The sequence below is a fragment of the Notolabrus celidotus genome, chromosome 3 (genome assembly GCF_009762535.1).
Source record: "Notolabrus celidotus isolate fNotCel1 chromosome 3, fNotCel1.pri, whole genome shotgun sequence".
NCBI lineage: Eukaryota > Metazoa > Chordata > Actinopteri > Labriformes > Labridae > Notolabrus > Notolabrus celidotus.
Window position 1 is genome coordinate 4,839,890 of NC_048274.1, and position 27,935 is coordinate 4,867,824.

General features: G+C 41.3%; 2 protein-coding genes across 4 annotated transcripts in view; one reads left to right on the forward strand and one right to left on the reverse strand.

Annotated features, from left to right (window-relative positions):
* pacsin3 (protein kinase C and casein kinase substrate in neurons 3) overlaps positions 1-20,519 on the forward strand; it is a 39,695-nt gene extending 19,176 nt beyond the window's left edge. For all 3 annotated transcript variants that reach the window (XM_034681026.1, XM_034681025.1, XM_034681023.1), the window contains 9 exons: positions 1,052-1,152; positions 1,902-2,058; positions 2,439-2,674; positions 4,187-4,342; positions 5,189-5,364; positions 6,736-6,856; positions 13,014-13,156; positions 15,317-15,495; positions 18,316-20,519. In XM_034681026.1, the coding sequence (XP_034536917.1) occupies positions 1,099-1,152; positions 1,902-2,058; positions 2,439-2,674; positions 4,187-4,342; positions 5,189-5,364; positions 6,736-6,856; positions 13,014-13,156; positions 15,317-15,495; positions 18,316-18,431 (1,338 nt within the window). In that variant the 5' untranslated portion in view covers positions 1,052-1,098 and the 3' untranslated portion in view covers positions 18,432-20,519. The remainder of the gene's footprint in view (positions 1-1,051; positions 1,153-1,901; positions 2,059-2,438; positions 2,675-4,186; positions 4,343-5,188; positions 5,365-6,735; positions 6,857-13,013; positions 13,157-15,316; positions 15,496-18,315) is intronic.
* A 1,699-nt stretch (positions 20,520-22,218) lies between these two features.
* The window catches only part of LOC117810539 (Golgi apparatus protein 1-like), a 39,317-nt gene continuing 33,600 nt past the window's right edge, over positions 22,219-27,935 (reverse strand). Inside the window, 7 exon segments of the mRNA XM_034680428.1 lie at positions 22,219-25,576; positions 25,999-26,105; positions 26,221-26,341; positions 26,549-26,656; positions 27,184-27,285; positions 27,402-27,544; positions 27,638-27,761. Of these exon segments, the coding sequence (XP_034536319.1) occupies positions 25,409-25,576; positions 25,999-26,105; positions 26,221-26,341; positions 26,549-26,656; positions 27,184-27,285; positions 27,402-27,544; positions 27,638-27,761 (873 nt within the window). The 3' untranslated portion in view covers positions 22,219-25,408.

A 27,935-nucleotide genomic window follows, 5' to 3' on the forward strand; every position in this document is an offset into this window, starting at 1 on the left:
ACTCATGCCTGCAGCGTCGCTCTTATATTGCCCTGGTGGTCCACACGACTGTAGAGGAACCTTCTGGTTTTATATCAGGTCATCACTTCACTCCATGATCACCAACTCCATATATGAGTCCTCCTGTCAGTGATATGAGCCTGCATTATATTTCTTTATTTTAGTGCTTTTTAAAGGCTCATGACGGTGAATGTGATTGTGACAGTGAGATCACAAGTGGTCACTGGAGATACATGATAATGCAAAGTGTGAACCTTCATTCTCAGAGCTGTCCACTTGTGATCGGATCACCCTGGAGGCACGTTAATGCCGGGCCTGAGGATCCCATAGAGAATGTTTTTTTTTTAAAGTTACATTTTTGGGCTTTTTGCCTTTATGATAGGACAGCTGAAGAGAGACAGGAAATGTGGGAGGGAAGACATGCAGTACATGGTAGCAGTCGGGAGTCAAACTGGCAACCTCTGTGACAAGGACTATAGTCTCTGTATGTGGGGCGCTTGGACTGCTAGGCCACCAGCGCCCCTCCATAGAGAATGTTTGATTCAGGTTGTCACCATTGAAACATGAACTTCTGCTGTAAAGTTATCCGTGTCTTATACATGTTTACTGGAAAGCACATTTGCATTGTTTATTCTTGGTATTAAAGACAACGACTTAAGTCTCTGTGGGGGTTTTTAAGTCCAGATGTGACTGCCTCTGCTGCATTGTGTTTTTTTGCAGGGTCAAGAAGAAGAAAGAAAGTCTGGCACTTACTAAATAACACAAACTGTTTCATAGTCCTAACTTTAAGACCAAATGGTTTTTATGGGGTGATAGTTTCTTGGAAAATGGGCTGATTAACGAGCTTGTTGCTGACTCAGCTCTGTTGTTTTCTCTGCTCATATTCTTTAATCATCGTCAAATAATGTGACACGATTACAGCTCAGTCTGTAAATAAACTGTGTAGTGATGATCTCATATCTTGTGTAATGCTCATGTGTTAAAGGTTGTCATTTAAAATAAACTACATGTAATGACCGGTCCTCTTTCTTCTCTCTTTCTCTCTCTGCAGTCTCTTTTCTAGCCGCCATCATTCGGTGCTGTAAGTCCGACCCCAACATGTCTTCTAATGGGGACCTCAGTGAGCTGGGCAGCTCAGACAGCTTCTGGGAGGTACGGTATCAACGCTCACCACACATCTGACAATCTGACAGAAGACATGCAGTGTTTAGTACTCAGCAGCACAGACTGAGCAGAAATGGAATATAATATTTATGAATATGTTAGAATTAGCGTATGAATATAAAGATATGAGCCTTTCATATCCACATACTCTTCAGTTAAAGGTTCAGTTCTACGTTGTGATTATTGGACTCCAAATACTGAGGCCAAACCTCGTCTCCAGTTAGAGTCAGTCACTAAACCAACAACAAAGAGCTGACATTTCTGTATCTAAACTTGAGTTATTTAACAACACTTCATGCATTTAAACCATAAATATTCAGTATCACTACATGGCGATCAAACTAGCTGAGAGGAGCAGCCGGAAGCCAAAGCACTCGTGGTGTCAGTGTGGGGTGTTTAAATAGAGACACAGACTCATAATGAGTCTCTGCTGACTGACTGCTTGCTTCACTGCCTCCATCTGGAAAAACCATGCACCTCCACTCTCTGTCTCTCTGTTCTGTCCGTCCTCTTTCACACTTCCCTCTATTTCAGCGTTAGATACATCATCACAAGCCTGCCCAACATCCTGCTGGGTTGACATGCTAACATCTGCCACACTAATAATAGCACAATGACATTCAATGAACTGACAGACTGACTGATATCAAAGAGGATTTCAAAGATTAATACAAGTTCATCTGCATGTGTGTGTGTGTGAGAAAGTTCTTACTGTTTGTGTTTGTGTTCCTCTGCAGCCTGGAAACTACAAAAGAACAGTGAAGCGGATAGACGATGGTCACCGGCTGTGTAACGAGCTGGTCAGCTGTTTCCAGGAGAGAGCAAAGATAGAGAAGAGTTACGCTCTGCAGCTCAGTGACTGGGCCAAGAAGTGGAGGGGCGTCGTGGAGAAAGGTGAGCTGGCATCATATCTGATAGAAGCTGCAGCAGAGCAGCAAGTGCACTCAACACTTGAGGATTAACTTTGAGTATGAATCACTTGTCTTTTGAGATTGAGCATCTCCAAAATAAAACAGAGCATCAGGTTCACTGAAATTCATGAATGAGCAAAGATCGCAAAGTAGACACAGGATTAGATTTGATCTGGGTGCATTCGAGGAAAACTTTGCTGTAAAAAGCCAAAAAGCAGCAACAAAAACTTTTTAGGGCTTTTCATGTAACTGAAATATACGAAACTCTTTATTAAAAATGAAGGAGTTAGTTTCCCAGTTTTTCTACATAAAGGCTTATTGAAACTGTAAGATCATATTCTCTTCCTGCCCTTTCTTCCTCAGGTCCTCAGTACGGTACTCTGGAGAAAGCGTGGCACGCCTTCATGCAGGCGGCCGATCGGCTCAGCGAGCTGCACCTGGATCTGCGGCAGCGGCTGGCAGGCGAGGACAGCGAGAAGATGCGAAACTGGCAGAAGGATGCGTTCCACAAGCAGATGATGGGAGGCTTCAAGGAGACAAAGGATGCAGACGACGGCTTCCGCAAAGCACAGAAACCCTGGGTCCGCAAACTGAAAGAGGTGAGGGCTGCTGGAGGGGTTTCTGGGGCTAGATAGATGATGTGGATGTTAAGTTGACGAAAGGGGTGAAGAACAGTGTCTCAGGATCATTCTTTATAGCTGAGCATCAGATTCAACCTGTTGATATAACCTTTGATCAGCTAATGAGATAACAGCCCCTTTTTATATTTTAATACGTTCCAACCCTCACCGATGGTGTCCAGCTGTGGGTAGTGACAGAAAGAACAAGATCACGAATACAAGCGGCCGAAATGAGCTTTCCCCAGGGTGTCTGAGCTCAGCCTTAGAGAGAGGGTCAGGAGCTCAGACATCCGGGAGAGGCTCAAAGTAGAGCCGCTGCTCCTCCGCATCCAGAGGAGCCAGATGAGGTGGTTCAGGTATCTGGTCAGGATGCCTCCCTGACGTCTCCCTGGGGAGTCGTTTTGGGCATGTCCGTCTGGGAGGAGGCCACGGGGAAGACCCAGGACACGCTGGTGAGATTGTTTATCTCAGCTGGCCTGGGAACGCCTCGGTATCCTCCCAGAAGAGCTGGTGGAAGTGGCCGGGGAGAGTATCTGGGCTTCCCTGCTGAGACTGCTGCCACCGCAACCTGGACCCGGATAGGTGAAGGAAGATTGAAGGATGGACAGTCCCTTTTTGTGCTTTTTACAGAGTACCGGGATCTTATTCTTCTGTTTAATTTGTGCTACAGAGCAGCATTAGATATATCAATGACACTGCACAACTTTGGAACAGCTTTTCTGCTCTATTTCAAATTCAGTGTTTCTTTTATTGTTTTTTAAGTACGCGATAAACAAGACTTTTGAAAGTGTACGACACTGAAGTGTATAAAAACTATTTATGGTAGAGTCTATCTCTTTCCTCTTTTGGACATTCTGATAAACCTAAATTTGGTTGTGAATCTGACAAGACTTTCCAGATGCTGTGAATTTTGATGTAGGCGGGTTCCTTTTATATGTGCATGTCTAATTCTGTTTCATTCTAATCTTGTTTTTGCTTGAAATAAGAGAAAGAACTATCTAACTTAATTATGACACTACCACTTTCAAACCGCTGTGTTTCGAGCCCACGCATTCATACACAATTATAATTGCAGTGCACAGATGGTCTGCCGTAATGTCCTTGCTAGATGTTTGTTAAAAAGAGGAGAATTACAGACTTCTTTAACTTCCTTGTCTTTAATCTAAACAAACTCCACCAGCAGCAGGAGCAGGCTCAGGAAAACAACAGACATGCAGCCCGAATGTACCTTCACATGTTGGACACAGCCTGCTGGGTACCTTAAAGTCAGAGTGTGCACTATGAGTCACATACGATGCACTCAATATGATACTGAATTTTAAAAAGTACAAATGTGTACGTAAAGATACTTAATGTGTCAAGATAAAATGATGCATTTTAGGAAGAGTAAGAAGTTGTGATATCAAACCTGTATTTATTACCACATCTTATTAAAGTGTTTCATTGTGTGTGTGTGTGTGTGTCTCTGTGTGTGTGTGCGTGTGTGTCAAGGTGGATTCCAGTAAGAAGACCTACCATCAGACCAGGAAGGAGGAGTGGACAGCAGTTACCAGAGAAACACACGCCAAGGCCGACCCAACCAAGTCACAGGAGGAAGTCCGCAAATACACAACCCGGGTGGAGCGCTGCAACCAGGAATCAGAAAAAGTACAAAACACACACACGCACGCACGCACGCACGCACGCACACACGCACGCACACACACACACACACACACACACACACACACACACACACACACACAGAGTCCCTCGTGTAGCTCCACTTGTAGCAGTCTGGGTGTGTCAGGGAGTCCAGAAAAACATACCTCTGTGTGTTTTTGACTTTTAAAGCGTGACCGGGCTTGTCTCCTCCGTTCTCTGCACAAACCCAAAACGCTGCAGGTCCTGAATCCTGAAACTGACTCAGAAGCAGTCTGCCCACAGAGTTCACAAAGCAGAGCAAATATTAACAAGGGAATGAAATCCAATATCATGAATCACCTGATAGTTTGGAGGATTACAGGACTCAGTCGTTTGTAAGAGCACTCAATTATCTATTGATACTTGCTGCCCCATGGGCCTCAAAGTACGCCTGCACGACACAAGAAAAATATGTAATCTGTGATGACATCGTTCAGAGTTCAGATAAGGATATGAAGTGCGATATATAAACAAAATCAAAGAGTGTATATTAGCTTTAACTCAGTTTTTATGTCTATTTTGTACACAGTGAGCTGCTGAATAAAAACCCTGAAACATCAGACTGAAATATTATTTCCTTCATGTTAATTAACTCAGCTGAAACAGTCACAGCTTCTCCCCAGCAGCTGTAACAGACTGACACTTGAGTGAAGTCCCTCACAGTGGGTAGACCTTCCGAACACAGAGCAGCAATCAATCCTTTATTTTAATGTTTGAAACCTCAGACACTCTCATTTTCTCCTTTTTATTCTCTTAATTTCAGGAGAACTTTGTGCTGTAGTGTAGCTCAGCATGTGTTTTTGTTCTCAGGCGAAGGACCGCTACTCGAAGGCTCTGGAGGAGCTGAACCGCTGTAACCCTCGGTACATGGAGGACATGGAGCAGGTGTTCGACCTCACACAGGAGGCCGAGCGCAACAGGCTGCGCTTCTTTAAAGAGCTCCTGCTGGACATCCACACACACCTCGATCTATCCTCCAAGGACGGGTAGGACACACACACACACAAATACACAAACATAACACACATATACACACTACTATCAGGGAAAAGAGAGCGATCACCTGGTCCATGACTCAGAACGAAGGTATGCAGATCTGTCAGGGTTTAGATGTTTGTGAATGTATGTGTATGTACACAGGAGTTAATAGAAAACTTACAGTGTTGTCCATTAACTATTGACCTTTTCATTCTATTTAAACAAGCTACTGTTTCCATAGAAACTTTGATTGGAAAAGTCCAGAAAGATCTTTGTTCAAATATTGAACAAAACTGGATCAGACAAAACTTCATGTTGTGCAACGTTTTGAAAAGTCATCCAGTAACTGTTGCAGATCGAACTGTTTGCACTTTGTTTCTTAATGGTCGACTTTACTGATTCTGTGCTCTCAAATATAAAAGTCAACAGAAAGAGTGATAAGGTTCCCGGCCTGGTCCCAGTAATGACAGACCACCCCCTCAGACTTGAGTTTATGGAGTCTCTCAGTACCTAAAGTGAATCACCATGTGCACATTTTTCTAACACCAATCAGCCAGCCACCAACCTGAGCTCAAATCTACGCTCCGTGTTGCTCAGTGTTGTTGAATGTGCACATCATAGTTTGTTAACAAACACATTCACAGTCACGTTTATCGCTTGTTTTGCTGCTCTTTAGTGATCAAAACTGAATGCTCCAATAAATGCAGCTTAAATGTGACAACACCGTGGTCACATTGAGGAGATAAGCCAAAGCTGACCTGATATTTGTTCTTTATCAGTGCCTGTCATTTATTTTTAGATACACCACAATCTGTGTCGCCTTAAAACTGCAATAACTGTCTTTTTTTGGGTGTGCAAACTCATCACTGACAAGAAGACTGAGGCAACTCGTATAAAAGAAGAAGTGCCAGAAAAATATAGTGAATAATGAAGAGTGTTCTTGACTAAAGAGACGTTTTTTCACAAAGAACCAATCTTCAAAGAAAGAAACTTTCAAACAGACAATTAGCTTGATTAACAGAGAAACTAACAACCTTTTTTTACTTTGTTTTAGTTGTTTTTAATGTCCTACAAGTAAGGAATGTTTATGAATACAAAGTAAAAGAAAAAAATATATAGTTTAATGAATAACAGTGCTGGAAAAAACTGATAAAATCCTTATTGGCTGCAGTTTATAACATTTGTCTGCTATCAAATCTCAGTGACAGTCATTACACAACACTAAGTAGACCCTAGAGCATATCATCACATAAATTTAATAAGCACCTCAAGTCTGTTTATTATAGTGTTAAAATCTGCAAAGACAGAATAAAAAAAGAGGAGGAGGAGGAGGGAGCAGATGTGGGGATGAGAGGATTGACACTCACTTTGTCCAACAGGTTTAAAAGTCTGCACCGGGACCTGGGTCAGACCATCCAGGGAGCCAATGACACCGAAGATCTCCGATGGTGGAGGAACACCCACGGACCGGGCATGAGCATGAACTGGCCGCAGTTTGAGGTGTGGACAGACTCACTAAAACACACGCACACATTCGCACACACACACACACACACACACACACTGACACACACACATTCTAAACTGTGCTCACACTTTGGGATTATTTCTGTGACTTCATTCATGATTTCCCTCAAACGTCTCGATGAAGACAAAAGCACCAAGCAGAGCTGCTGCAGTCGTTCAGTGTGTTTCAGACAGACTGAATTTCAAACAGGCTGACGGTGAAAGAGTTGTTGTGAGACTGAGAGCTCTGAGTGGGGTCAGGAATGTCTGAGCACAGACACACACACACACACACACACACACACACACACACACACACACACACACACACACACACACACACACACACACACACACACACACACACACACACACAAATGCAGGACTGTGTGGCTGTTGGTGGAAATCTACAGCGTGGCATTTGCAGACCAATGCGGGCCACTGAGGACAAACAAATATTTACAGATATGAAAAAAACAACAGATTCTGGAAAGCAGGAGAAGAAATCAAATGTCTGTGTGGAGTTAGAGATGGGGATCTTCCACAGTGACTAATACCATAGTGGGTGAAAACACTCAGAAATCTTAGTATAGTCAATGAATGGATGCCACTATAACTTAACATTTTTAATAACGTACGGTGGCAAAATTACAGTGAATGCTTTGCTTGGTTTATTGACTGCTCAATCATAGTGCCAATCTACCAAAACGTAGCTTTTGGGATAAACCTACCCTGAGTTGGTGAGCCATAGTGGAGCCAAGCCGCTGCTAAACGGAAGGAGGACAGCAGAGCAGAACAGCGCTTGTCTTCTGATTTCTGATTGGTTAACCAATCCCCACCTCTCACCCCCCTACCACCGCGACTGCCCCCCCCCCGGAGCTACAAGTGAAAGTTTGTTTTGCAACACATTATCGCAAGAAGTGTTGCAAAAGTCAAGCGCGCAGATTTGTCACTTTGAAATGCAAGAAAGCACATTTGTGAAGTTACAGGGACCGATTTCAGAGGTTGTAATCCCCGAGTTGTGGTTGTACTGGAAAATGGACACACGTAAATTAAAAAAAAGAATAAATGTTAGGTTACAAGTTTGCAGCTGTCAATTTTCAAAATACAAGTTCACATTTTTTCCACAAGCTCCCATGTAGTTTTTTTTTTTCTGTAACTTCAAATTCAGCTGACGTGTGTGATTTTTTTTTTACAAGTGAAAAATGAAACATACAAGTTCAGATTTTTGATCCACAAGTTCTCCATTCGTATTCTGCAATTTCTCACATCAAGTCTACAAGCTCTTGCATTTCGCAACATATTTACTTTCATATTATTTTAACTGTCACTGAAACATGTGGCCTTCTGCAACATTCGTAATGAACGTGGCAGTCTCCCCAAAACATGACAGCAGTTACCAAAATAAAAGTCAACAGATACCATTTAAAAAAAACAAACAAACATTTTAAAATCATCATCAGTCGTCAGTCTGTATCACTTTATCGACTGATAAAACATTTGTGTTCAGTGGAATCAATGTGTCAACATGCTCTGACGAATGTTGAGTTCTTAATCTTATTAACTCCAAGTCTAGCAGCTGAAAAAACCCTCTCAGCTGGAGCAGATATCACAGATGACACAGATATAGTGACATGCAAGCAGGCATAGCTGTGGAAAACGCTGCATCTACGTGCACCACCACATGCTTGGATTTTCATTGAGTAGGGTACAAGTTTCCATCCAGCTCACCTGGCTAGTGGTTGGTGGATGCTGTTACTTATTTCAGCTCTGGCCTTTGATTCTTGTTACCAGTGGTTCAGGTTCAGTTGTGTTGCAGGACAGTAGAGGAGACAGTGTATTTATTCACTTATGCTGTACATGAAATAACAATAATAATAATAATTAGACAATAGAACTACCTAATAAACCCCCAGCCCACAGTCCATACAAACAAGTTATAAATACAGACGCCAGTGAAAAACAGGAAACAATGCTTTCAATAAACTGTCTTATCCCACAGTGAAAATAATAACGGTTAGACGTTTATTTTGATGAATAACAGAACTTCCTTAAACCCACGCCTTTGTGAATCCAGCCTGAGGATGATATAACTGATTGTGATCAGTTACACGCAGGAATGTCCACACCCTCCTCTCTCTCTGTTCCTGATTCACAATGACGGAGCTGTTGTTCTGTCCTGTTTTCTGTCTGTGAAAGGATCTGCAGATTCAATTTTCATCTCATAATAGAGATACAATCATCTGAATTCCTGTCTGCCTCCCACCTTCCACTTTTATTCTTGGCAGCTACACACTGGCTAATGTGTGTTTGTGCATGAGTTTGTGTGTGTGCACTGTTCGTGACCTGGATTCTGAAGTTTCAAATTTTACAAAAGACTCGACACACGATACCAAAAACTCAGGAACTGGACCAAAGAAAGTCTGAGAGCAGATCAAATTCTCTGCATGAAATGAATGAAAAGCAAAATTTAAACGACTCCAAGTGTGCTCACCCAGACATGCAGCAGCTCATTCAGACTCAGCGGTTCAAACAAAGCTTGTCAGATTGGGGTTCGTCACTTCAGAGCTGCAGAGTTTTTCATTTAAGGTGGACCGACTGTATGAAAAGAGTCCAGATACACACTTTAATGTGCACAAGAAGCAGCTCTTACTTTTGTTTTAAACACTAAGCAGAACACAAATAAGTCAGTCATTTATTCACATATTTTTATTTAACACTCAATGTTTCCACATACTTTCCACTAACACTCTTTTACTTTGCCATATCTTCTTTTAGAATAGTTTAATAAATACTCACGATCCTTTGCTTTTTTACAAACATCAGCAGACAAATTTTGTAGTACGTCACTTTTAAACAAAACATGCAAATAACACAAAGAATTGAATAAACTAAAGAAGTAAACTAAAGAAGTAAACAGATCTCAGGACTTTCCTGTATCTCAGAGGTTTACTTTTCAGAAAGCCTGTTTCTCTCCTGCTCTCACCTCTCTCTGGTTTTCTCCATGATAGACTTTTTTTTACTCTCTCCATCACATCATGCTTGGAAGCTGTTTTCAGCTGGAATGTTGTTTTTGTTTTCAATATAAAATACAGATTTGATTTCCTTATTATCCTTAGGTATGCACAAAGAAAAGTTGTTTCCTTCTGGTACTAACTTGTGGAGAACTGCATCTCACTGATATCAGTGGTGGCAAACAAAATAAGATCACACAGTGAAACAAACTGCGTCTTCTAAAACTGATCACACCTCTTTCTTTGACAGTCTCAGTGCACCCTTTGTGATATCAGGATTTAATTCAGGATTGTTGAACATTGTAGAGGCTATTTGATTTGGTCAACTTTACATAACTCAAAACTAAAAAAACAGCCACGGGGCACGGGGAGAGTGGATCGTACACGGTGTCCAAAAGATTGCCAATGTCCAGCCAAGTATTCAGTATCTTGGTGGTTTAAAAAAATACATTTACCTCCCTTGGTGTACGCCCCTCCTATCTTACCTGCCCATCTATATACACAACACCGGGAGCAAAAACTATCAACCTACAAAAGTGAGTAACGAAATATACTAAGAACCCCTATGGCATCAAACTTAATCCTATAATTACCTTAAATGAAATAACAATAAATTAATTGATTAAAGTGAAAATAATCAAATAAACGAAACAATGTAAATAGCTCCAACAAACATTATTGCATAAGATTATGATTTCTCTGTTATTATTATTATTTAATTTGTTTTAACCCAACTCAGTCGAGGCATGATGGCTGTCTAACATGAGTCTGGTTCTGCCTGAGGTTTCTGCCTGTTAAAAGGAAGTTTTTCCTCACCACTGTAACTAGCTAAATACTGCGATGTACAATGCTCATGATGGATTAAGGTGGGGTCAGACTGAGTCTTACCCTGTCTTGGTGTTGGGTCTCTGTTCATAATTTGACATAGAGTGGTCTAGACCTCCTATGTTTGTAAAAGCGTCTTGAGATAACGTTTGTTGTGATTTGGCGCTACACAAATAAAGATTGATTGATTGATTGATTAATTTAAAAGGACAATGCATATTAATTAACTTTTTTGTAAATATGCCAGAATTAGCCAAAAGGCTAGTTTACATCTGTAGTCCCTTGCTAGATGTTAAAAAGGCTCCATAAAAAGATCAAGATTAAACAAAAAAATGTTCTGCCTCCAAATTCACCAACGGGACACAGCGACAGGTGTAAAAAACAAACACCTATATCACCATCTACAGGTGTCATGTTTTATATTTGACGTATATTTTTGTTTTCCAGTTCAGTGTTATTTTGACCTACGAGCAAAAAGCTGCATTCGTACCCCTGCTGCAGAAAATGCTTTGTTATGTAAGGTGGATTTTTTTGCTGCATCATGCTTGTCTTAAGCTTGTAAGCAGGCATGAACATTGGCCCTTACGTCTGCTGCCTAATCTTTACATTCAGGAATCCATAAGCTGATTTAAAAAAAACGTGTTTCTCTAGAAACCTACCGGACCCAGTCCTACTCCTTTACAGGGGTGGAACGTCAACATGATATTCTCCTAATGTTTGAAACAAATCTGGCTTTTGAGAATGTCTTTTAAAAACGCTCGGTGTATAAAATAGTGAAAAATGTTCCTGTGATGACAAAGTGGAATCTGTTTAGCTCCATTGTTTATTAGAAGTTAAAACACGAGAGAGAGGGAGAGAGAGAGTCGGTGGATGTTGGCAGAAAGAAATGAATCTCTTTGGTCCTCTGAGGAATCCTCTGGTGTTCCCACAACGCTGCTCACACGCAAACAGAGAGCCGTTGTCTTATACACTTACACACTTTTACTTTCAGTAGTTGTGAGGACTTTTTAAACTGTAGTCATTCATACTATTAACTCTAACTCCTTTTCTTTTCACTCTAACCTTAAAAATGAAGACTTTTAAAAAGTAAGGAGGAGCAATAATCCTCTGTCTTCGTCATATTTGAGAAACTGTTCAGATCTGTACCTGTAAGCACATTTTGTTCACACACCTCCTGCGGCAGTGATCATTTGGAGGCTGTTCTGTGCTCCACTGAGACAGTAAACACCAGTAACTGTATCCACCTCTCCTGTCGGCACCCTGTGATTATGTCCTGAGGTTGGTCCTGTGTGTGTTTTTGTCTGGGTGTGTCCCGATCAGACTCCATTGATTACCCACCACAGAGTGAAGAGTGTTCATTGACTAGACTACAATACAGGTCTATTTATAGACAAGGATCCACATCAGAACCTGTCATATGATATATAAGGATTTAGTTTGCTTAATGAAGTCAAGTCTCACTCAGTGCTGTTATTACTCTTGTTAGCTTCTGTTGGAAGTTTTGATTTGTATCACTTTCCAATAATCAGCTTTCACTTTAGCTTATTTCCTGGATTATTAAATGCTAGAGTCTAGCTTCACATCAGATCAGCTGAATCTGTGATCCAAAAGAAACATACTTCTGTCTTCAAATATGTCTTTCAAATTTTCATCTTTGCTATTGCAAGTGATTGACCTGCCTGTCTTTGTAAAGCTTAAAGCAGAAACAACTGCTGAAGTTTGTTATCAGCAGGATGTCTTCACCTCAGCTCTCACAACCTGAGAGTGTCTGCCTATAGATCACTCATTGTGATGGTTGCATTGTTTTGAGGTTCAGCCCTACAGGTTTCAGGGGATAGTTTGGTTTTTGAAGTGGGATGATATGAAGTACTTGTCAGTTTATTACCTGCAGAATATCCCAGTCAGCTCGACCCCTTTATTGAGAGACCGGTACCAAAGTGAGGCTATTAACTGCCGCAGACATGGTCAACTTTAAGGAAGTCTGATTAACCTTGAGTAGGTGTATGTTATATATTTTGATATTATCAGTGCTTTGAAGCATCATAAAGCCCTTTCTTTTGGCACATATTAAGTGTTCCTTGACCTGCAGCACACTGATCAGCTTCAAAACATTTAATCCACTTTATTTATTCTCATGATTGGATCAATGTCGGTCCTGTTAACAACTCAGACAGTGCACTGATTTTGTTTCACACACAACCAAGCAGCAAGGCTTAAAAAGTCTCCAGACGAACACAAACATATCTGAGGTTTTATTCTGTTAATTTTTTCAAATGAAACTAAAATCTGTCTGTTGGTGTTCATGTTTTCAGGAGTGGTCTCCGGACTCCAGTCGCTCCATCAGCAGGAAGGAACGAGGCAGAGACTCCGAGGACAACGTGGTCACTCTCACCAACATCGTCCCCTCAGGTGGAGACGACGCCCCGCCCAGTCCCATCACCGTAGACACGGGCAGGTAGGAAGACGCCTCCTCAGACTCCTCTACGTCTGCTGCACGTGGATTATAACAATCCACGCTGCCACACTGTTTCATTACAGGACTGGATCCACTTCCTGCTTTTAGTGTAAATACAAGAGTTACATCACCTCTCAAAGACTGCATTTTTCCACTGCAGGATCATTAGCAGTGTGCGTGCGCGCGTAAGCATATGTGTGTGTTCCAGACAGATAAAGGTACACCATGTGGTGTAGTTTGTTGTCTTGTAGTCACCCTGAGGAGTTAACATCCTGTACACAACACACTGTAATTAGAAGCTAGAGAGCTGCCTCTGTATATCTGTGTGTGTCTCTACCAGATTTAGCTGCTCTCTACATTTCCCCAGCACCAAGTTTCCTCAAAAGTAACAGACATTTGGCTGAGAGTCACTTGCTCTACTTCTTTATCTAATCCCCTCTTTCCAAAATCCGTCCCTCGACTGAACCAAATCTTTTCACAAGTCTGAAAAATCCACATTAATATTTTTTCTAGAAGAGGAGGGATGACAGCAGGGGTTCAAGCCAGGATTACACATATGACTGAACTTTTTAGACACTCAGAGGAAGAGCTGCATTAACATGAGGGACTCAAACAATGTACAGACCGATATCTCTGTCAAAAAATCTCATCTTCCCTCTTTTAACAGCGAATTAATCACTCTGAGAACCTTTTAAAGAAGGCTGTTTAACCATCGCCATCCACTAACCGGTGCCATTGTAAAGAGATAATGATCACTTTGTTTGGGATTCTTATAAGTCATAGTTTGTCATGTTCATCATCTCTAGATGTAATGCTGCAAACCTGTTAACTACAAACACGAAAGGCAGTTCAATTACTTGTGTTTCTGAGTCCATTTTTAAGTGTATTAAGGACGTTTTATAGGTTTTTGTGGTGCATGAAATATACACTACCAGTCAAAAGTTTGGAATCACCTTCTCATTCAAAGGTTTGTATTTATTTTAAATATTGGAAACACTGTAGATTAATACCAAAGAAATCAAAACGATGAAAGAACATATATGGAATAATTTAATGAACAAAAAAGTGTTAAACAAAGCAGAATATGTTTTATATTTTAGATTCTGTAAAGTAGACCCCTTTTTCCTTCATGACAGCTTTGCACACTCTTGGTATTCTCTCAGTCTGCTTCATGAAGTGGTCTCCTGCAATGGTTTCTAATGAACATGAGCCTTGTCAAGAGTTCATTTGTAGAATGACTTGCCTTCTTAATGTGTTTGAGACCATCAGTTGTGTTGTTCAGAGGTAGGGTTAGTACACAATGGATAGCCCTATTTGACGACTGTTGTAATCCAGATTATGGCAAAACCAGATTATTTCATAGTTTTGATGTCTTCAGTATTAATCTACAATGTTGAAAATAATTAATATAAATGAAACCCATTGAATGAGAAGGTGTGTCCACACTTTTGACTGGTAGTGTACAGTCAAATCAAACAAACAAAAAGACAGAAAAGGATCTCTTTTATCAGCCACACCACTTCTTGTGTCCCTCTGAGAGTTTTCCCATATATAGTCTCAGTTCTCATCTCCTCACAGCGTGAAGGCCACCATGCAGAAATCTTCACACACTCCTTTTTCCACTTGATATCCATGAAAATGCCAGCTGTGGTTGCCTGGAGATGTGTGGAGCAGCTACTGATCCTCTCTTAGATTATTTACAACACCTAGTAAAAGCAGCAGTGGAAGTAGAGGCTTATTTTGGTCTGCATTGACACTCTACCCTGCTGCATAACACATAGACGTTAAATATGAAGTAAGAAAGAGTCATGGAGGGATCAGAGAGAAGGGAAAACAAATAAGTTGATGACCTCAGTAAGTGGATGAGGAGATTCTTGAGGTGCACAATAACCTGAAGAGAAACTACAGACTTTAAAAAACAGACACAGTAGAGGTATATGTGACGTTATTACATCTTGTGCAGATAAAGATTTTAAAGCACTGATTCTAAAAGCTATTTTGAGAAGGATGTTAATATGATTTGTTTCCGATGCTGCGTTCAGGAGCCGGTGAATCAGTGCTGCAACAGTATTTTCCTCTCAATGATGATGTTCATTTTTCAGACTGCATAATCATTAATATCTCCCGTCTTCTTGTCTTCATGTCACCTCTCTCTCTCAGGGTGAAAGATTACTCATCAGACTGGTCAGACGAGGAGATTCCTAAGAAGGTGCTGGCTGTGAATGGCGTTGGGGAGGCGGGGGACGAGGAGGAGGAGGAGGATCAGGTAGAGGGGGTGCGAGTACGAGCACTCTATGATTACGCAGGCCAGGAGGCCGATGAGCTCAGCTTTAAAGCAGGTATTAACACCTACTAATGCTTACAGAGGGGAGGCATCACAGGAGGAGGAGCAGGGAGGTTTGGTTTGAACCATTTCAGTTTTAATGCAGCTGTTTCATGTGATGTCTTCATCAACTCAAAAAGAAGACAAAATAAAGCAGAACATTCTCACTAATGTAGAATTTGTTTGTCAGATTTAACCTCCTTAAAAACAAAGAGATAAAAATAAATCAATATAAATAAGAAATTTCAATCTGATGTTTCTTTTAATGAACATTAGGACCGGTCTACACAATTCTATGAAATTACAGCTTGCTTCAATATAAATGGCAATATTGTATTTTAAGGTATTACATCACAGCCTTACATTTTGAGAAAGCAGGAGAGATGTTTTATTCTATTGTCCCTGTGATGCCTCCTCCTTTATTCACACATTCACCCACACTCATGTTGAGCACACAGTTTCCTACATGAGCGCTGACGATGAGCTGCTGTAAGACTGTAACGTAGTGTGGACCTGCCCATAAAACACACTCATTACATCTTCAGCCTGCATGTCAGGATACTCCATGACCTTTGAGATTCTAGCTGTAAGTTAATGAATCCATCTGAGTCATAGTAAACTCCCAGCTTTAGCTATTAAAGTGAAGTTAATGTAAGAGAGACTGCAGCTTCAGTAGATCACTAACACTGTATGCGTTTGTTTGGATCAAGAAAGGAATAAACCGTGGAACTTAATTAATCTCTATAAAAACATACTTTACTTTTACTATAAAGAAGTTTAACTGTCTTATTTCTGTGACTTAAATTGGAGCATTGCAAGAAAAGTTTCAGATTGAGATAATTCATTACAGTTGAACGTGTGCAGCTGTGACGGACCTGAAGTGTAAGTAGTTTGAAATCATCTCTATCTGCTGCTGAAGCCGAGGAAGATGAAAACTGAACAGATAAAATAACAAGCTACAGAGTAAAAGCATTTTGAGTTCAACTCTACTTTAAATATTCACACAGATGCTTTTATTTTGATAGTATAACATTTAATGTTTCATTGTAGATGCAATGAAATTGGTTTTATTTAATATTTAACCTGCTTCAACAAAGAAATTCTTGCTGGAAATAAAACCTTGAATGTTTGGTTTTAACTTCCTGATATGGAATCAAGGATTCAAGGATGATTGATGATTGATGATTGATGAACATGATCATGATGATGGATGATTTTACATCCGTCTGAATATCAAGAATCCTAAATTCATACCTCATCCTGTCTTGATGTGTATAACAATAATTCAATCCATAAATCCTGTGATGATCTGTCAGAAAGTCAAGTCAGCTTTATTTAAAGGCACTGTGAGGAGTTTTCATGTTGTGTTGATTCTGATGGCCCCAAATGAAGACTACATTTCCCATGAGCACCATCACTCCTCTGGCAAAGACGTGTCACATGTCAATGTGTGCTTTTGTTTTGGATGTAAATGAATGAATACAGATCCTCTTTTTAAATCCCACTCTTCATCTTTTTTATGCAAATTATATTCATGAAGGGAGTCGTGACTTTCTTCTGTGGGCACCGTTTACTCATTTACAACATTTTCCCACATTTGAAGTGAAGATAAACAATTTTGCACTCTTCCTGTTCACTCACTGTGCATACGTGGAGTCTGTTACATGTCAAAGCTGGGGAGCTTCAAGCACGAGAGTAGCAGAGACAGAGTTGTTGTAAAAAGTAGTCGGGTAGTTCATGGGTTCAGAGTTTTCTGGTAAGCTTAACCATGAAGGGCTCGGCTTGTTTGGTTCAGATACAAAATCAAAAGCAAACTCACTCCTCCTAGTTTCTGTAAAGTTGCCCACCCATGGTGGAAGAGAAGGGAGTTGCTGCAGTGTGACGCAGGGGGCTCTGTGTTCATGACTCTGCTATATTTTCAGAACAAAGTCTCACATTTCATTGTGATTTTGTTGGCAGAAAGGAGAGGGAGACACAATTCTGCAGACTCTAACTTTCATATCCAAGCCGACAGTTTTTGGCTGGCTTTAAAAACAGTATGAGTTTTGTCTGGAAATATAACCTTTACTTACATCATAGGCCAACCTTAGCCATGTGAGGATACAAAATTCAGCATCCAGTCTCCCTTTTAATGCTTAAAGTTTTGTCCAGCAGCAGTGATGACACAGAGAACACCACTTGGTTCATCTCTGTCCTGCTTCACCACTCTGAGAAGCATTCCAGTCGTCTCTTTCCCTCCTCTGAAGTTTGCAGGCCGGACACTAAAGCTGCTTTACCACACAGCAGGGTGTCGGCTCTACCTGCTTGGAACTGTGACTAGTTTTCCACCGTAGAGATTGAGGTTTAATTGAACCGTGGCACAATGATCTTTGACCACTAACAGATATTCTTGGACACACAAACACAACATGTAGTATCTCAATACTGCCTTTTTATTTATTTGTAAGACTGAACAGTGACAGAAAAGAAGGTGAAGAGGACAGTAAGTAGGATAAACTCTGTCAGGTTTTTTGGGGACTGAAGTTCCAGCAGGGGGTAAGGTTGCTGTCTGAGTCTGTGCAGCTTTAGTCGGTCATCTGCGTGCCTCCTGGGTTAAAGACAGAAAGGTGAGAGAGTTTATGTGACCTGATTGAGCCACCGGGCAGAGACTTTAGTTTGGAAAATCTCCACCAAGCTCAGCTCTGCTTAACCTGAACACGGAGCAGATGACTGATAAACACAGACAGGAAGCCTCTTCTCTACACTGTTGATTATCATGAATGAACGCTGCCTGTAAGTCTCACTTCTTTATTTTATTACCTCTATGGACTGACTCTGTCGTGTTCTCCTCCTGCAGGCGAGGAGCTGCTGAAGATGGGGGAGGAGGACGAGCAGGGCTGGTGTAAAGGACAGCTGAGCAGCGGCAAAGTCGGCCTTTATCCCGCCAACTACGTCCAGCCTTCCCCCACCTGATGTCCCGCCCCCTCTGTTCACCTAGCCAATGGTACAATGACACTCAAGATGCCAGGACCAATCAGAAGCTGTTAGTGCCGACACGTAGACACAGCCTCTGAAACCGAGAGGCTTCTGGTATCTGACTCAAACTCGTCACAGAGTTCTTCATTTCTTTTTTTTTTCTTGAGACCAGCCCGTGGAAAAGTCCACGTGACGTTTACTCAGTCTGAGGTCGACGACACTTTTGTTTGAAAGAAGCTTTACAGGCGGAGAGAAGTCTCTGGAGGCCTGCCATCATGAACTGACAGTGAAGTGTAGAAACACACGGACGTGACCCTCAACAGAGTCTCAACAATACTTTTTGTTTTCCACTTACTTCTATCCTTTTCTGTTACTATAGAGTGAGAGGGCTTGTTTAATTGAAAATGACAAAGCCTGTGTGTCTGAGGGATCATCCACCAAGGCTGACTGTGATTGGCTGAAACACACCTGTCAGTCAAAGAAGCACACCCCAAAATAATGGTGTTAAAAATAAATACTTTAGCAGCATGTGAGTTTGCATATTTGCTTAATTGCAGAGCTTGACGATACTCTCAAAACCAGCAGGTTTTAAGCTTAGCTTAGCATAGAGACCTGAATTTTAAAAGAGTTTGTTCTTCCCAACAGACTTTCATACAGTGAGGGAATGACCAATTAAAAAGAAAGCATGTCAAACTTTGTGTTAACTGATTGGAGGATTTTGGGTTAAATGCACGTCTGTTAAGTTCCTGCCGATCCTGCAGCATTTTCAGTTTTTGTTTTGTGTTGCAGACAGATATTGACCTGACAGACTCAGGAAAAAATGACAAGCGGCATCCAGTAACCAGCGTGGGCTGATCCACCAGATGGTCAGAGGAGGCAGTGTGGCGTTTCCTCTGCTCTCTGCTCAGCTGTAAGAGAACGATTGACCAAAAAAGACAGAAAAAAAGAGACAAACTATAATTTCTACTTGAAGTGACTCCCAGGATGCATTTCAGTATCACAAACATATAACTCTGATTGCTAACGGCAGGTGGAAACTAAAGACCACAGTTACATGCTAAGCTAAGCCAACCTGTTGTTTGATGTAGGTTTTTAAAGATGTATCAGTCTTGTCATCTCTTAATGAAAAACCTAATATGTGTCAGTTTCAAAAATGCAAGCTTTAGTTATCTCATCATCAACTAAATCAACTCATTGCTCAAAATGAACTTCTTCAATGTAGAATAAATCAGAATAGAGTTTAGTCAGCCTTTATATTGTATCATTTTCCTGTATAGCAGCATCTAGGGGACATCAAAGGAACTGCAGCCTCTTCATTCCCCCTCAGCTGTGGTTGTAGCTGAGAAACTCATGAGGCTGAACTTAGTGCCTTAGTTGAGGCTGGAGATATCACAGCGGCCCCCTGCTGTCTGATTAGGGAACTACAGCTGTCTGCAGGGACGCAGCCTGCTGATCAACACCTTCACCTGCTGTTACCTGGAATTTAAAATCTGTACACTTTGATTATGCATGCAGCACGTGATTGGCTGTAAACCCCTTGAAGCCCCTCCCCCTCCACATTCAGTGTAAAGACGGTCTGTTGGTTATTTTGTAGATGTTTAGGTGCAACACTGAATTCACTTTCTCTCCTCTTTTTTATTGATAGTCGTTTCATAAGTGATCTGGTTTCTTTTATGTAAACTGTTAATACCTGTTACTTTAACATTTTATAAGTAGCAGTCATCTTATTTGCTTTCTAATTTATTTTCCTTTTTAATTTAGTGAACTTCCTTTTAGAGCGGCTGAGGCAGAGAGAGTCAGCTTTTTTATTTGAACCTGTGGATGGTGGTGTGTTGCTGGTCTTGAATATGTGATCATATTTTGTGGGATTTGGGATTTTTATGTTAAAGTTTGTGGTTGTTTGAGGGAGTCGTCTCTGTCCTGCTGATCAGAGCATTACTAACAGCTGAGCTAACCAACGTAGACGTCCAAATAACAGATAACTAACGCGACTGTGCTGCTTCTTTGATTCCTTCCTTTTCTTTACAGACATGTAACGTGTACAGAACACAAAGTGGGAAGCAACAATAAATGGCTTTCTTCATCTGAGAGTTTACAGACTTTTTATTTTGTTCTAATGAAATCAAGCATCCCTAAATAAAATTAAAACAAACACTTGTATGGCTGAGACTATTGAAAACCTCTCAACCCCTCTGGAATAAACTCAACTCTTTAAAGCCAAGTGTATCATATTTGATACATCAGTTTTTGAGACCTCTACATCATCAGTTTTTTCCAAAAATACAATCAGAGACATGCAGTGCACGGATAATCCACCAGGTGTGAGTCATTCATGCACCAGAAGGACGTCACTTGAGACATCCAACATGTCAGCTGTGGATCAGAGATCCACTCCAGGCTTTTCAGGGATATTTTTAACAATTTTTAAAAAGTTTGAATGAAAAAACGTTCAAATTGTTTCTGAAACTTCAAGAGGAACAGTTACTGGATTGATGTAAAACTAATTAATATTTCATAACTTCATTTATAGTCAAACCAGGTTGAAAGTGTGTTTATGATTCAAATTGATACAGCAGGTATATAAGGGGATTTATTTGGAGATCTGTCAATTAAAATTGTATTAAATTTCATACATTATTCATTCCATAAAGCAACATACAGTATTTTTATTATTTAAGAACATATTTGCATGACATAATTAGGTATATTTAGAGAAGGGGTTCCAAAAGTGTGGGTCAGGATCCCCTGGGGGGTGACGAGACGTTAATGGGGGGTCCCGAGTTGTCTTCCAGATTTTTAGTTTAAATTTAAGTACTCTAAATTTGCTTTTTTTACCCATTATTGTAAAAATATTGACAAAAATTGTAGTTACATTTATAATAAACCCTGCAAATAAGTACATGTCATTAGTTTTCAGCCTTTCTTGTTGCCAGATGACTCCTCAGTTTAGGGTTAGTGAACAGTTCATTATGAAAAGCATCAGAAGCAGCAGGTTAATTCATAATGGCACAGCAAACACAGACACATGCTCATATAGGTAGGCTGATTTTCTGCAGACCAGCTAAATGAAGCCACATTAAATCACTTTGAGGGACAGTGGGGGGTTGTGAGTCTTTGGCACCTATATTTTGGGGGCTGAGAAGTGAGGAGAAATTGAGATATTTGTAACTTATATTGTATTTTTATATGTGTAACCTGCTGTATCATGATAATTGATGACTGGTTAAATGTTACAATGGCTCCCTAGTAAATAATTGTCTTGCTCATTCAATTCCACTAAAAACTGAACAATTCAGAGAATAAATATACAATAAATAAGGTTTTTTTGCTACAAATTATGTGTGACGTTGTTGTGCAATATGGGAAAAAATAATTTCTAGGTTTGAAATTACTTTAGGGAAAATTTGAAGGAAACTCAAAGTTTAATAGGCTAAAAATGTTGTTTTTATACGTTTTAGTTTGTTTAAAAAAGAAGAAACTTTGAGCTAAATATTGCAACAAAATTTCTGATGTTTCAAATATGATACAAACTAAAACTCATATATGAAAATTGGTATTTAATTTCTTTTTTTTTATCCAACAAACACTCCATTTTCAGAGAATTATAATTTTCTGGCACTTATTTGATGGTCCAGGCTTTACAGGGATCAAATGTTCGATGTTACTCACCTGTGGAGCTGCACTCAGGTAAGAACAGAGGCTGCTTCTACATGTGATACCAGCTCAGAGCATGAAAGCATCACGCGGCGTCTGCTACAAAAACAGAGTCAGGTAGAGCCGAAGATATGAAAATCTGCAGACAGTTTTATTAAATTGACAAATTTTATCTGTACAGCAAAATCAAATCTCATGATGATAAATCTGTTACGTCTTCATATTACATGGCATGATCTGAACAGAAGAGAAACTGCACACTGATAAAGTTTGTACACGTAGAGACTCGACGTACCAAACTGGTTATGATAGCTCTGTTCATTTCCTGTGTTCTGGCTCTGACGTCAGCAGACACAAGAAGAACAAACAGAAGAACTCAAAGCTGCGAGCTCACCCATGATGCTCTGACTCCGCGCTCAAGTAGCAGACGACACATTTCAAGCACAAAACCCTTAAAAGTTGATTTGTAACTTCAGCTTTGTTAACTTTTTGTAAATGAGCAGATATAATCGTGTACATGCTGCACACTCCGTATACGTGTGATTTCAAAATCATACAACCAAAAGCAGCGAATACATGAGATGAATGAGGCTGATGTTCACATCAGCTGGAGTTTGCAAACAATAAGAAGCTCAATGCACAGCAGATCAGACGTACACCAAGTTAAAGTGCAAAATTAAATATGCATCAACTAGATACAAAAAATAAATACAAAATAATGCTTCCTTTCTTTAGTTACAGTTACCAGTCACCCGCCTTCAACACAAAGATATGCATGTATTTCAAATGTCAAATATTGAGGGATTATGCATCCTTATAATCATCAGTCAGTTTGAGACTTGGGCTCGTGTCATATGTAGAAATAAATCAAAGTTATCTGCTTCAGATTCTCAATCATTCATAAGCAACATTGATTTAATACATAAATAATTACAGTCACTTAAAGCTGCTCTCATTGCTGTTAGTGTGTGTTGTTTTGTTTGTTTTGGCCACGTGGAGGAAGCAAACAAGCTGCTGGGTGATGAGCAGGCTGTACACAGTGAGTCAGAAGAGCTGGTGTCAGTGTAGCAGAGGGACGCAGCTCGCCTGGCTCAGTCCAAAGTTTGAGAAGAAAATTGAGAGAACAGAAACTTTTATTGTGTATCTGTGTGGAGGAGGATGCTGGGTGCTCCTTTTTTAAAAGACTGTATGAAAACATGGACGACACGACAGCTCCCCCCAAAGTGAAGCCAAACTTTTAAGGCTCCCTTTACTGGCTGAGTCATAAAGAGTCATAAAGCCTGCCTCCTCCATGTTAACTGAGGCACTCTTATCTACACCAGTCGACTCTAAAATGCAGATATTCTCCAAAGTGTTCATTTTGTTGAGAAGTTTAGTGTTAATTACTTATTTAAAGCATAAACAAGGTTGATAGCTTTGTTAGTAAACATTGCTCCTGCAGAGTAGGGATGGGCATTTCAAGCTGAAATACTTTTTGATAATCATTGGCGTTTTACATTTTACAGTCATGCTCAGTCTCTGGAAATACGTGTGTAGTAGTGTGACATTCAGAAACGCAGAAAATCGCTGCAACTGTTGCTAATGTTTTCTACTTCTTTTGCTATTTAATGCAGTTAGCATTCTTCTTCTTCTGTTATTTAATGCAGAAATCAAGCAGCTCTAAGACGCCCTGCAGCCACTGTCTGGCGGGAATACAGTATAACAACCAGACACCGGTGAAAACAAGGAAAAATTTTACTGTTAAGATGAGAAAATATTCAAAGTAACTCTTCGATTTTTACAAAGTGAACGAATATTCGAATATCGTCGCCCATCCCTACTGCAGAGCTGTGTTGGCAGACTGGAGGAGGAGCAGTGAGAGGAAATATCAAGAGCACTGAGGGAGGGACCTTCTTCGTATTATCGGTAAGTTGAACGTTAGTTTTGATCGACAGCAAGAGCGGGGAGTCGATTCTGCTGCTCCACCAGCTGATCTCCACTGCACCGGCCCTGGTTCCTAATGTGTAAGATTTCAGCGCCCGTGACAGCTTCACTTTTTTACAACAGGAGGTGAAGACGTGTCGTCCATCTTTATACAGAGTCGATGCTTTGGACGAAGCCAGGCTAGCTGCTTTTTTATGCTTTGCTAGACTTATTACCCACTGATCGTTTTAGGACACTGTTTTTGAAAATGAAACCGATAATGAACCTCTTCAGTCATGTGACTTGTTTTTGTAGTTCATCTGTAGTTTGGACTCGTGCAGGACTTTCTGAGCTTTAAAATCAGGTCAAACCAAACTAAAGATTTCAGCCTCAGGTGAAGCTGTTCGATGATGTTTCAGCTGAGTGCAGGTTAAATACGGTGATCTGAGCTCTTTGATGCCTTCATCCATAAATAAAATCAAACTTGAACCGTCTATGCAGAGAGAACCAGCTGTTAGTCTCAGGTTGAAATGCTTTATCCATATCAAAAATAACTGACACAGTCACAGAGACTAAACCCAGACTTGCAGGTTGTTTAGTTATAAAATGAAGCTTCTGTGTGCACATTATGTGACGTGTGTTATGTCATTTCATTAAAGGCAACAGAGAACGGGCTGAGGGCGACAGGACACGGTGAAAGTATCTGAAACATCTTTACAATCCAGAACTTGAGGACCTGGACCGAACGCAGAGATCCGTACTTGGCGGTTTGGATGTAACTCCAGAACACGAGTGAAGAAGATGAGAAAATATAGAAAAACATTGGTTACACCACAGAAATCAACTGAAAGTTCTCAAGACTTAATTTTGCTCTTTGTGCAACTCAGGCAGCCACAGTCACTTTTGAAAAGCTGCTCTCTTCATGCTCCAGTCTCCTTTAAATATCACAAAAAGCATCGGGGTCAACGAGGGGAAAGCAATCCTAACCTCAGAAGCAGCAGCCCTCAGTCACATCATCGACAGCGCATATTTAGAAACTCAAGAGATGCCGGACGTCCTCACATCCGACCCCGAACCAAGTCATCAGCAGAAGCAGATTTTTTTTGGGGGGGGGAGGGGATAATCAAGAAAAAAATGCTCCAATCAGAAAGTCAGAGCTCCCTCAAAGGTCGGAGTGTTCGTGGGATTTTGGGGCGTTTTGCATCGGATGCAAATATTCAGCGGCAGCCAGTAAACAGAAGAGTTCCAGATGTGGGCGCTGGCGTTGGCACTGTGCAGGTTGGCTGGTTACAGACTGGGCATCTGAGAGGAGGAGGAGGAGGAGGAGGAGGAGGAGGAGGAGGAGGAGGAGGAGGAGGAGGAGGGGGAAGAAGAGGAGGAAGGTAAGGAGGGGTCAGTCTCTTTCGAGGGCCCATCCTCTACCGGTCCTTTAATTCTCTGGTCACTCGCTTTGTGATCCGGCCGCACAGCAGCCCCACCAGGAAGAGGATGCACACGCTCAGTGTGATCATGAGGAGGATGTAGTTCTTGGAGGGTGATGTCATCACCTGCACGGCGAGGTCTGAGAAGCCCTCTGCTGGCGCCACCTGCAGGGAGGGACGGGTTACTGCTGCAGGAAAGTGGAACAGCTGCGTAGCCATGCAAGTGACATGACTTTACATGATTCTCCAAACCAAATCTTTTTTAAAGTATGGATGAATCAATGAATACTGAGCAGACAGGATTGGCTTTTGTTTAATGAATCATGTTTATTTTTCTAAAGCTCCACCAACGAGGTGTTACCGGCAGTTTTAAATGAAATTTCTGATCAGCTGTTGGATCGATATCCTCTGATCCTGAACCTTACATTACAACAGTAAACTTTAACCTGATCTACAGCTGAGACTAGTGGCAGGTGGAGGGACTGCAGCTTAGACACAACATTGACCAGCATTTTAGGCCAACAACAGTAAATAGTTTAGAAACACATCCCCAGTTGGTTGTTGGAAATCCTCCTCCCGGTGTTTACCTTTGCAGCGTAGCTCCACATGTCGATCCGGTCTTGGAGTCTCTTCTTACACTCGGGTTGCAGACGGACCCTCTTGTCCTGTAGCGCCTCCATCAGACACGACATCTCTGCACAGAGAGAGGGAGCAACAGTGTGTTAAGACAAACATCCGAACACAGATTGACCTTCATGAGCCAGGAAACATTGCTAATAGATAGAAGTATATTTTGTGAAAGCACTCACGTCGTCCTCTGCCGGGTGTGATGGCGGCACAGTGGTGTTTGAGGTCCAGAGCGCAGGCTGTGTGGAGGACTGGGTCCACGAAGATGTCGGCTTTACTCTCCTTCAGCATGTTCAGGACCTCCTGAAAACAGAGAGAACACAAGAGGGAGGAGGGTTGAGTACATTGATTACTCCAGCCTGAGCTCGAATCACTTTAAACCATCTACAGAATGAATGTCTGATGATCTTGAGTTATTTATACAGTTAAAGTTCAAATGACAGATCGTTCTTTAACCAAATAATCCTTCATTAGAGAAGTAGAAGGATCATTGAAGGAATAAATGTTTACCTTTTTACAAGACTCCTGTTTGATTTTCAGCAAGTTGACTTTCAGACACTCCTCCACCTGACCCGTCTGCTCCTGAGCCGCCGCCTCCTCCGCACACAACCTGGAGATCTGTAGGAGACAAGGAGACAGTAAAGGAGAGGAGATGAGAGGAGGGGAGGGGAGGGGAGATGATGGTAGAGGACAGAAGAGGATTTAGGAAAGTATGGCAAACAGGATGGGAGAGCAGAGGAGAGGAGGGAACGGGTGAGGAAACAGGTGAGGAAAGGAAGAGAATATAAGTTAGGAAACATGTGAGGAAAGGAAGAGAAGGAATAGGAGAGGAAACAGGTAAGGAAAGGAATAGAGGAAACAGGTAAGGAAAGGAAGAGAGGGAACAGGAGAGGAAAGGAACAGAGGGAACAGGAGAGGAAACAGATGAGGAAAGGAACAGAGGAAACAGGAGAGGAAACAGACGAGGAAAGGAACAGAGGAAACAGGTAAGGAAAGGAAGAGTATGGCAAACAGGAGAGGAAAGGAAGAGAGAGGAAAGGAAGATAGAGAACAGGAGAGGAAACAGACAAGAAAAGGAAGAGAGGGAACAGGTTAGGAAAGGAAGAGAGAATAGGATAGAAAACAAGTGAGGAAAGGATGTGCACCTCATCTGTGCAGTGTCTCTGCAGCTGTGGGTCCAGTCTGTAGTCGAGCGCGGCCTCCTGCAGGATCACTCTGATCTGGTCTTCACAGTCTGGAGACAACCTCTGAACCAGAAACACAAGATTCAAGAAAACACACACACACCGGTCTCATCAGTCGTTCATTCTTTGTTAGACTTAGTATAAACAATCATCTATCATATTAGAAGCGCTGCACTGACCTGGTCGGCGTATTTGAGTTTGAGGCAGGCGATGACCTGACCCTCCAGCTCGCTGTCGTCAGTCGCTTTGTTCAGGATCGACTGGCAGAACTTTGGGATGTCGGCTCGACAGGCTTTCCTCAACACCGGGTTCAGCCTGTAGTCTGTGTGAGGACAGGAGGGATGAAGGCTCAGAGTCAGGGAGAGGTAAACATGTCGGTTAAGATGAGGTTCATGTGAGCGAGCGTGAAGCTGACCTGTGTTCTGTGTGATCTGTCTCTTAGTGATCATTTGTTTACACTTTGGATCCATCAGCTCGCTGTTCTTGTTCTGCTTCAGACACTGAAGGACGTTTCGGGTGTCTGCTTCAGTGCAGAAACGCTGCAGGAGAGAGATCATAACTTAATCAACAAAAACAACAAGCAGGGTTCCCACTCTTTTCCAGAGATCATTTTTAAGGACATTTGCAGGACATTTTCATTGATGATCAAGCTGGTATGACCGTCTAAATTTAGTTCCTAATTTAGTTCCTAAATAGTCTAATATGTTCCTCTC